The sequence below is a fragment of the Arachis ipaensis genome, chromosome B06 (genome assembly GCF_000816755.2).
Source record: "Arachis ipaensis cultivar K30076 chromosome B06, Araip1.1, whole genome shotgun sequence".
Taxonomy (NCBI): domain Eukaryota; kingdom Viridiplantae; phylum Streptophyta; class Magnoliopsida; order Fabales; family Fabaceae; genus Arachis; species Arachis ipaensis.
Genome location: NC_029790.2, coordinates 124,760,916 through 124,771,459, shown reverse-complemented (window position 1 = coordinate 124,771,459; position 10,544 = coordinate 124,760,916). Strand labels below are relative to the sequence as shown.

Below are 10,544 nucleotides of genomic sequence, written 5' to 3'. Positions count from 1 at the left end.
ACCAATAATAATTAAAAAAAAAAACTGTAGATGAGAAAGTGCTTAGCTGCTTAGCTGGAGAATTCTATTTTCAATTTATTCTTGACTTTTTTTTTGGGTTATACCTTTTGGTGCCCCCTTCCTTCTCCTGGTTGGCCTTCACAATTTAATGCATGTGTGTTTAGTGTTTACCATTTTTTACTGGTTGACCTTAACAATTTAGTGCATTTACTTATTGTGTGTTTGACAGCTAGATCTCACATCTTAACTGAATTTATCTTCAATGAATTGCTTTTCAGGATTTCCTGTTCTTGGAGTTGAGTGGCAGAAAATGGAAAATCCTGATCTGAGAATGTCAATGGGGATGGCATCTGACCAGAAAGGTGTGCGTATTAGAAGAATTGAACCCACAGCTCCAGAATCTCATGTTCTAAAGCCATCTGATGTGATTATTAGCTTTGATGGGGTCAATATTGCCAACGATGGAACAGGTAATCTGCCATGTTTTTACTTGGTTAGCATTCTCAATATCTGTAAAATGTAAATTTGCTCAACTTTCCACATATCATTCCCGTGTTTCCACCTATCGTATCATTATATGGATTTGTGCACAACTAGAAAACGTGCTAAGAAATAATGAATGCTTCTGAATTGTTATTTGGTTCCTCCTTCATATGAAATATCTTTTGAAATCTTGAACATTTATTATAGGTTTGGATATGGTTTATCCTTAGTGCTAGTGGAAAAGTATTTGAAAATGTTACTCTGATTTCTTCTTTATTGTGACCATTGATGCTACAAAATGGGATTGAATTTATATATCTATGTTATGGAATTCATTTAATGTGTAGAAACCTGATCCTGTTTTGCTTTAAAATTCATTAAATAAGGTTAACTCATTGTTCCATTGGTTTATGGAGCTAACATTCTAATTCTGGGATATATTTGTAGTTCCGTTCAGGCATGGGGAACGCATTGGTTTCAGTTATCTTGTCTCTCAGAAGTATACTGGGGATAGAGCTCTAGTAAAGGTTTTACGTAATTCAGAGATACTTGAATTTAACATAAAACTCGCAACTCATAAGCGGCTTATTCCAGCACACATCAAAGGCAGGCCTCCTTCCTACTATATAATTGCTGGATTTGTTTTTACTGCCGTTTCAGTCCCATATCTTAGATCTGAGGTTAGTAATTATTGTTGTTGTTGTTATTATTATTATTATTTGTGTAAATCAAGTATCATTAACAAGAGAAGGATATTACAAAGGTATGAAGGATAAGCAATTTTTACAAAGTCTCCCCAAAAAAGTTCATGCAGCTTGCATCAAGTAGAAGCAAGATGCCTAATCTTATCCCACATGGCTGGCTTGTTTAGATGTTTGTCGATAAAGATGCTGGAGTTACATTCCAGCCAAATACCCCAAATTGTAGCATAAATAGCATGCTGCCACAAATATTTGGCTTTCTTCCTCGTCCTCCCATAACCAACAAATGCAGTCAACAAGAATTGATTTGAGTATCCTACACTCCCAATACTAAGTACTTAATAATGCATTCCGGAAAACGTTTGTCACTGGATAATGGGAAAACAAATATGATATTTGATTTAGAATTCAACGCAAGTGTTAGCATAGCTAAAATAACCATATGTGATCTGCGAACCTACTAAACATCATTGGTATTTTGGTATTAAACCTGTTAGGTATAGTTTCCAAATGAAGAATTTGATACTAGCAGGAGCTTTAGATTTCCAAATAGGTTTATTAAGTTGGAAGGAGGATGTATTTGTGGAATGAGTTAAGAATAGAAACAGGAACAGAAAGTAAGATTTACAAGAAAACAATTTAGAGGGATTATTGGTCCACAATGTTTCAGGATGACACTGAATTGTTTGGGATTTGAAAATAATGGAAGTCCAAAGAAAGGTATAGTCCTAAAAATTTTGAATTGGAGAGTTATGTAAAGAAGACAGGTGAGAAAGGAAAGAGGAGCCTCAGAACCAATGATCCTCCCACAAGTTAAAGTGAGAACCATTACCTACTTTTAAAGAATGCAAATATCTATGGCCTTTGGGAAATAAATTTCCAATGGCTAGAATGAGCAGCTTGAAAGGAAGTGTTAGCATCCCACCCTCCCTTTTCCAAGCCATTCTTGTTCTGGGTAACCTGATGCCACAAAAAGAGTGAGCCTCATAGAATCTAGTTGAAGACTTGAAGGTATGAGACTTGATACCTACATCAAAAGTATGGGATTATAGTGTGGAGTTTATAAGGATTTGGACTTTCAAATAACAGTAGTTAGCTTTTTTGATAGGGAGTTCTCAGATTTTTATCAATTGATATCAGTCTTCCACCATGTTATGGCTAAACGGCATGGCTGGTGATGCGAACATTGTAGTGTTTGCTTGTTATTCGCAATGGAGGGAGTTGTATCTACAGGGACTTGACACTAGAGTCAGGCATGAGTTGCAAGCGGTATTAGGTTTAGAACTAATACCTGACACATGCATTATGCATAACGTGTGGTTAGGTATGATTTTAAACCTAATACGTCTTGCAACCTTGTCGGACTTGAGCATTAGATTTCTTACTGGTACTCTCCATTGGGAATAACAAGATTGGTGCGAGAGGATCTATGACGGTTTTGTGTCTCCTACCCATCTCTCTCCAGTGTTGTTCAAGTAACTTTGTATACAAAGAAATGGGACCATTCAATGATTTTTATACAAACCTGTCACGTTTGATTCAATATATATTTTGTTTTAACCCTAAGCAAGGTATCTATTTTCGGAACAAAAGTGATATATTTGGATTTAATATTCACACCGATGTTATCAATCCTATGGAATTCTTCAAGCATTTCAAAAGGATCGGCTTTGATGATCAGTAGTAAACAAATCAGGACCCACTGCCTTTCCCATATCCATGCTTTAAACTTCTTCACTTCATCTTATTCAGGGTTTCTCTTAAGAAAGGAAGCTACTTTGTGGGTGGCAGGATACCAATATAACCCTCCAAGCAAAGGTCTAGAAGGTTCCCGTTGAAATAACTGTCCTCATAGAATCTTGTGATGTCTTTCGTGCACACCACTTTCTCTAAATTTCCAATGCTTTGATTACTAGTAGTGTTTTTCCCTTTCTCCATGCCGCTGGATATGTCACTCAAAGAAAAAAATTCAGAACTTATATCTTCTTTAGCCCATTGGATCCTTGTCTTTTGCTTCTAACTTATTTTTCCTTTCAGCAATATAATGTCATAATCATTAAGCTAAGAGACCTTCTCTCAGTAATCTCTATTCCCTAGTTCTATCCAAATTCAATTTGTTGGAGAGCCTTGGAGCAACCATTGAGTTGTCTTCATGTGACAAGGTCACGTGTTCAAGTTGTGAAAACAGCCATTGATGTAATTATTAGGTTAGGCTGTGTACATTACACTCTGAGTGCGGCCCTTTCTCGGACCCTGCGTTAACGCGAGATGCTTGTGCACTGGGCTGTCCTTTTATATATATATATAAAAGAAGAATGTCATTTAGATAGAAGAATAATACAAGGAGAAGGGAGGGTAAAAGGTCCAGGTCCTCTATGCAATGGTAAAAAAAAAAGCCAAAAGAACTATTCATAAAGCATTGCTTCCAATCTCTCAACATGTCAGATAGAGTCTTTAAATGAAATCATGAACTTTACAGCAAATGAATGCTTAATGTCTAATCCTATCCCACAAAACTTGCTTGTCAGAAAATTTTTCATTGAATGTACACGAATTGTGCTCCAACTAAATACTCCAAATTGTAGCATATAAATCATTTTAGATTGTCATGAACTTATATCTTTCCAATCCTTGGACTGCTGTAGTGTTGTCTAGATTTAAACATCTTTCATAATAGGAACATAACTGCTACAAGAAGTTGCCATATGTTCTCATATCCAAATTGTAGCATATAAATCATTTTAGATTGTCATGAACTTATATCTTTCCAATCCTTGGACTGCTGTAGTGTTGTCTAGATTTAAACATCTTTCATAATAGGAACATAACTGCTACAAGAAGTTGCCATATGTTCTCATATCCAAAGGTGTTTTACACTTTGACCTCATATCATCATGCAGTACTCCAGGTGGAGCACTGGCAGAATCTTATTTCTTTGTTTGAGCATTGTATGTGGATTAAATCCTATATTTAGTGCTTGTATCCCCAATTAGATTCCCCAATTAGATCTGAATTTTCTTTATGGAAGTTCAAAATTATTCAATGTTATGATTGTTTATCCATCAAGTCCAAAGTAAAAAAGGCATCTATCATTTTGCAACAGTGCATATAAAACCAATGTTATTGTGATTTCTGGTTGCAAGTTGTAAAAGTAGTGTTTTAAATATCTTAAATTTGTGTCTATGATTACAGTAAATTTTATTTCTGGAAATTATCTTTTGTTGTTTGAGTATATATTTGTTACTAACTTTATTATTGCTTCTTAATTTGTATGATCCAGTATGGTAAAGATTATGAGTTTGATGCTCCAGTGAAGCTCCTAGAGAAACATCTACATGCTATGGCACAATCTGTTGATGAGCAACTTGTTGTTGTTTCTCAGGTCTTGGCCTATGCTATCCCTTATTTTAATTTTTTCTTTTTTTTTTATTGGATTTGCTGTTTAACATTTGCTCTTACTTAAACTTTACTATATAGGTTCTGGTGTCTGACATTAATATTGGATATGAGGAGATAGTTAACACTCAGGTAAGAGAACATTTATTGATATTAAATTATTAATTGTTATAGATCTAAATTAATGGTTGATTTGAAATGCCTACCCCTTCTCTTTTTGGATTCATATAGGTTCTTGCTTTCAATGGTAAGCCTGTGAAGAATCTGAAGGGCTTGGCCACCATGGTTGAGAACTGTGATGATGAGTTTCTAAAGTTTGATCTGGAATACCAACAGGTTCTCTCTCATGGACTCAGTCGTGTGAATTTTTTTTTTTTGACTTTCTAAAGTTTTCTGAATTAACATTTAATCTAACTTTCGTGTATCAGTAAGCTGCCCATTCTTCTCTTTACCCATTCTTTACATATTTCGTTTAAGCATATATTTTTCTAGTTTCTTATGTGGAATTTGATTTGTCATATCAATTAGAAGTTGTTTCTTTCTCTATCTTTTACATAATTAAATTGAAAGTAAAACTACACTTTAGTCCTAGGAAAATTTTCATTTAAAAACTTAGCCTGTAAAAGATTAAATGTACTCACTTTAGTCCTTGTAATATTTATGTTTCAACACTTTAGTTTGTAAAAGATTATAGGCTTAAGTAAGTTTTTGGTCCCTGTAAAATACTCGATTTTTTGTTTCGGTCTACTAAATTTCAAAAGTTGTCTATTTTAATCCTTCTTGTTAGTTTGCTTTAAAGAGTAGTTTCTATATTGTAGAAAATTTAAGAAATATAAGACTGCTAAGAAGGAGACAAAGGTGGCAATAAGAGAGTCAAAACAAGAGTGTATGAGAGTCTTTATCAGTATTTGGGTACGAAGGATGAGAGATTTGGATCAAATTAAGTCATTAAGGACAAGAATGGTGAGATTTTGGTCACTGATGAAAGTATTGACGAAATATAGAAGAGCTACTTTCACGAGTTATTTATCGAGAGAGAGGAGACTCTTTTGTATTTCAGTTGCATACAAAAAAGAAGACCAAAATTTTAATTATTATTGAAGAATTTGAGAAGTTGAAGTAAAGGAAGTCCTAAAGCTGATGAAGAATGAGAGGGCAGTAGGCCCAGACAATATTTATATTTGGATTGAAGTTTGAAAAGATTTAGGAGGTGTTGGTCAAAATATGCATGCGACAATAGATATCTATAAAAAGTTAAAAACACACAAATGTTTAAAATTTTGATCAAATTGCAATATTTTATTTTTGGGTAAGCCAAAGAGAGAGCAAAAAGAAAAGTACACAGGTCTAAACAAGGAAGCCCCGATGAGATAACTACTTCAATTCTCAAATATTTATAGCTCAACAACTTCATTGTGAATCAGATGAATACTTATTCAAATTTTGAATGTCCCACTTTTGCAGATAGTAGTACTAAAGACCAGCACTGCCAAGGCCGCAACCATGGATATACTCACAACACATTGTATACCGTCGGCAATATCTGATGACCTGAAAGCATGAAAGGCATTGGCGAGAGCTATTTCAATTTTCACTGTTGCTTTGTGGTATGTTTTTCGAGGGGTACTAAACACGTGTTATCAGATTTTTGACCATGAGATCTATATAGTAGACGGTGAGCTGAACAATGAAGCACGCAGAGGAGACATTGAAATCTGGCGGGGAGTATTTGGGGGAATTTGAAATGCATCAGCTGCTTAGATGCATCTTGTCATTTTCATTGGCGGTTGAATGCTTTCTACTCTATTCATGTCTATCATTTAATATCTTTCCTCAATCAGAAACATTATATTCCTTGTGGAGGAATGGATAGGAGAGGGTAGGGACTAGGGAATATATTTCCCTATTTAGAGAAATTGTTCCCCCCAAAAAATTTGACATTGTGGTGTATTATTTTTCTTTAGTTAGGACGAGGCATGTAGACTTTTCATATTGAGGATATTAATGTTTGATTTGTAATAAAAGGCAAATAATTTGAAATATTCTGCATTTTTTAAGGTATACATATTTTTTTGTCACTTTGGGGTATGGTTTGGAATGAGGGTTGTATTCCTCTCTATTTTAGGGATTACAACGGTTCTATGGGGCTGGGACTTGTTCCCATCCCCAGTCTCTGTTTTTCAAAACTCTCCGTCCTTATTACTATTCGCCTATTCGGTTGGGAAAAGAAAAACTTTCGATTCGCTTGTTAACTACACTCAATACAAATTCATGCCATACATAAGATACAAAATTTTATTGTGGCATCCATTAAAAAAGAAAAACACAATGTTGCTCTTACTCTTTTTTTTTTTTTGTATCTCTGCACTCTTTCATTCTGTATCAGAGTAGGCACCATTGGTTATTACTGATTTTCAATTTCTTTTTTTGGTTTATTTAGCAATATTTGCTGACTTAATACAAATTAAGCTGCACAGAAGCTTTTGGAAACCTATCATGGAAAATATGTTACAACAAACACACAAGCTTGCTTTCTTTTCATATCTTCAGAATACACGTTCATATTACTCCCACCTGCTGATAGAATGCTTTCTCTTTAGAAATTTTGGTTTATGTTCCTTGCTTTGTGGTGTAAGTACACTACTCTCATTCAATTGAACTGTTCCTGATGGGATTTTTTATCCTTATATGCTTCTATATTTGTTCTTTCTGATTCTATCTTCCATCTACTCCGTTTCTTTTCTGGCTTCTCTTTTGGGATATTTTTCATTGCTTAGAGCTTTGAAGAGTAGTTTGGTCAGTTATATAAGTGAATGTTTTTCTTCAGATAAATCACTTTTATAGCTTTGCAAGAGAGGAACATTGTTCTCTGTAGTTGGTAACACCGGGTTTGAGATGTTTTCATCCACCTCTTCTGCTGCCTTACCCCACATTACTGTGTAAAATCCAATTGATATTATTGTTGCTCCAATTAGACTGCAAAGTGGAGAAACAATTTAGTGGCATTTGCAGATGTATACATGTAACCGAGTTTATCCGAAAAGCCAAACACATACCTTCCAAGGTGAAGAGAATCACCAAGAAACATGACTCCCATGGCTACAGCTATGACAATCGAGAGTGGCTTGAACATTGCGACGTAGACAGGTCCCTTTATGCGTAATACCCATGTGTGGACAGCATTGTTCAAGAACGATCCGAAAATTCCCTAAACATATGAAATGCATCACCAAATTTTTTTTTCAGATAAATAGCATACACTATACCATAAAGTTCTGTTCTACTTTGTGTGTATCTTACAGAGCAGAGGACAGATGCCAATGCTGTATCTACTCCTATTTTCCAAGCATCTGGATTTGTCTCTGTAAAAATGGCAACAGAATTAGCCCCTCTGAAACTTTCTATAGCAGCCGGGAAATTCGTACTTGTACAATGTACCACATAGGAACCAATATATACTCAGCCATCAGTAGAAGGCCGCCGATGGCCCAACTTTGATCCACAGAACTGAGATTGTTAATTGGAGGTTGAATTGAGAACGAAGGCGCATGAATAATGATGATCGGTGGTCCTTTGTAAAGAGTTACAACGAATGCTCCTGATATTGATACTATGGTGCCCAAGACTTTAGCTTGGCTGCTTGAACTTTTCAGAGCCACTTTTTCCATCCTTAAAACATTCAACAGAAAACATGGTGTACAAAGTCAGCATAACAATATGAATCATAAAGAAATCATCCATCTGAGTAGTTTAAACTTTAAACTTAGTCATTAACTATTCTTCAGTAAGGATATTGAACTAATGAATGGGGTGACAGGATCATCAGCTTTTCGGAAAATGAAATTCATTTATTGCATTAATTCAAATAAACCGTTTACATGCAGAAGAGGTGGTTTAAGTAGTATATGCAGTTAACAACTTGTAGCAGAAAACAAATTACTCTGAACAGCAATGTAAGTTGAAGCTAAATAAATACTCCAAGCTGGCTCACACCAAGTTAAACATACGATTTATACTTCTCCAAAATCGGAAACAAAATTTTCTTAGTAGTAATTACATTAATTCTTTGAATAACTGTAGAACTTCAGAGGATCGCTTTGAAAGGTTCTGTCATGAATTTGGTTATAAGAAGCCAGCAAGATCTAATAAACTGTCAAAATAAAGACAAAATTTAAAAATAATAATTATATATAAAGAGATTGTTAAGTGAAGTTGGCACAGTGGTAGGGGCACACTACGATCCCTCTAAGGAAAACTTAAGGGTGCATTTGGTATGCATTTCTATTCTATCTTTTTATTTTGACTATTTTCTGTTTTCAAAATTTTGTAGAAAAAAATAATAAAAATAATAAAATTTTATTTTCTATTTTCACATATTGTTTTCTGTTTTTTCTTCAGAAAATTCTGAAAATAAAAACAAAAAGGCAAACCAAACACATTCTACTAATCAAGATACCAAGAGTTAGAAGAGCATGTTTATTTGTAAGGTTTATCAATTCACTCTTTTGTTTTTTCAACAAAAAATGTCATTGTAACTTACAAAAAATTATGTTTCGATTAAAAACTGCCAAAAATGGGAAGTTATTACTACTTGGGAAATCTAGGAATCAAAGTTGGACACAAAAAAGTAGTTAACCAAACGTAAAAGAAAAACACGTTAACCAAAACTAATGATTGAGAAGTCCTTAACCATTGAAAATGCAAGACAGCGAGATTCTTTTGCTATTCATATCAATGGAGGTAAGGAACCTGAAAGCGATGGCGAGCAAGAAGGTAAAAGCCGGCACCAAATTGCTGATCGCCGAAGAAAGAGTTGGCGAACTGAAACTGATTCCTGTGTACCCCATTATCTGAGATGAGCATCTTCAATTTTCAACAATCCATCAGTAACCAAAAACAAATAAAGCAAAGACCAAAAGAAGTAACAGAAGAAATCCAAGATCCACCAAATTAAAAATAAATATTGTTACAATTTGCATGTACCCGATGAGGCCAAGAAAAGCAATTTTAGTTGCAACTGGCAAAGTAAGAGGAGGAAGCACTCTTGATCTGCAAAACAGAGAAAGTAACACAATATAACATATTTTTGTTTGCAAATGAAATGATTGTAAAAGTCAATAATAACCTTGAGGAGATGAAGGGAGCAGGAAGAAGCAGAATAGCAGCAACCGCATAAGCATAAACAACAAAGACATGGTAGCTCATGCCTTTCATGGTAGCTGCTTTGAACAGAGTGTTCAATCCAACATTCACGCATTCCATGCTCACCATGGCACCCAAAGGAACCAAATCATTCAACAACTTTCTCGCCATCTTCCTCTTCCTCTCAAAAAACTAACATGCAAATGCAATATTGCGAGACTCAAGTTCAAGTTCGGTAGTGAGGGAGGAAAAGGCTTCTGCCAAATGATGACAACTCGACCATTTTTTTTCTTTTTATTTTTTTAAAATATTATGTATATATTTGTATATATATTATTTAATTTATTTTTAATATATATTTTATACAAATAATTAATTTGGTAAACCTAGATTATTTTTGTTAAATGAAAATTTTAGATATGTGGACAAAATTTTTAGGCAGAGAGAGTAGCAGAGTAGAGTGTTGCTATGAAAATAGTCATTTTGGTTTCGTGGCATCACTTTCAAGATAAAGAAGCTTTGATCATTTGGCGTATTTGTGTGTGAGAGTGACTTTGGTTATAATGGGTGACGTAGAACACAAGCAGAAATATTAAATTGTTGGAAGATAAGAAATGTGATGTGAAACGGATCTTCCTTGCAATAATTTAGGTGGATATGGTTTGCTGGTCTTCACTACTTCATACTATACTAATAATCAACTTGTGTGCGATCCACAAGACAACTTTACTTTAATTTTAGTAATTAAAATTTAAAATATTTGGCTAAAAAATTTTTGAAAATTAATTTAAAATATTACTCTTTAATTTTTGTATCATGCTA

General features: G+C 34.3%; 3 protein-coding genes across 7 annotated transcripts in view; 1 reads left to right on the top strand and 2 right to left on the bottom strand.

Annotated features, from left to right (window-relative positions):
- Positions 1–6,644, top strand: part of LOC107605312 (protease Do-like 9) — a 9,381-nt gene extending 2,737 nt beyond the window's left edge. The window contains exons 4-9 of one of the 4 annotated variants that reach the window (XM_016307157.2): positions 279–470; positions 931–1,163; positions 4,465–4,566; positions 4,662–4,712; positions 4,812–4,916; positions 6,045–6,644. In XM_016307157.2, coding sequence (XP_016162643.1) covers positions 279–470; positions 931–1,163; positions 4,465–4,566; positions 4,662–4,712; positions 4,812–4,916; positions 6,045–6,143 — 782 coding nt within the window. In that variant the 3' untranslated portion in view covers positions 6,144–6,644. Of the gene's footprint in view, positions 1–278; positions 471–930; positions 1,164–3,861; positions 3,928–4,004; positions 4,133–4,464; positions 4,567–4,661; positions 4,713–4,811; positions 4,917–6,044 lie in introns of those variants that run through there. The other 3 variants (XM_021104995.1, XM_021104994.1, XM_021104996.1) reach the window with 3 other exon arrangements.
- On the bottom strand, positions 6,853–7,958 carry LOC107605313 (WAT1-related protein At3g28050; the record flags this gene model as incomplete). Its single annotated transcript, XM_016307158.2, is given in 3 exon segments — positions 6,853–7,556; positions 7,637–7,788; positions 7,881–7,958. Coding segments are annotated over 3 exon segments (405 nt in total), but the record flags the coding sequence as incomplete, so codon positions are not given.
- LOC107647606 (WAT1-related protein At3g28050-like) lies at positions 8,080–10,458 on the bottom strand. 2 transcript variants are annotated; one of them, XM_021104997.1, is made up of 5 exons: positions 10,082–10,457; positions 9,706–10,009; positions 9,564–9,629; positions 9,271–9,443; positions 8,080–8,249 (listed from the first exon to the last, which is right to left on the bottom strand). In XM_021104997.1, the coding sequence occupies exons 2-5, from the start codon at positions 9,891–9,893 to the stop codon at positions 8,230–8,232; spliced, it is 447 nt and encodes a 148-aa protein (XP_020960656.1). In that variant the 5' UTR covers positions 9,894–10,009; positions 10,082–10,457; the 3' UTR covers positions 8,080–8,229. The 2 variants fall into 2 exon arrangements, with proteins under 2 accessions (XP_020960656.1, XP_020960657.1); XM_021104998.1 differs by lacking the exon at positions 8,080–8,249 and adding an exon at positions 8,708–8,730 and having other exon boundaries at positions 10,082–10,458.

Bases quoted from the DNA above. Each gene is read 5' to 3' on its own strand.
- LOC107647606 (XM_021104997.1), bottom strand. From the start codon at position 9,893: ATGGCGAGAAAGTTGTTGAATGATTTGGTTCCTTTGGGTGCCATGGTG. The intron at 9,630-9,705 runs GTTATTATTGAC...TCTGTTTTGCAG, and splicing joins GCTCCCTTCATCTCCTCAAG to ATCAAGAGTGCTTCCTCCTC. The intron at 8,250-9,270 runs GTTAAGGACTTC...GAATGTTTTAAG, and splicing joins GCTGTCTTGCATTTTCAATG to GATGGAAAAAGTGGCTCTGA.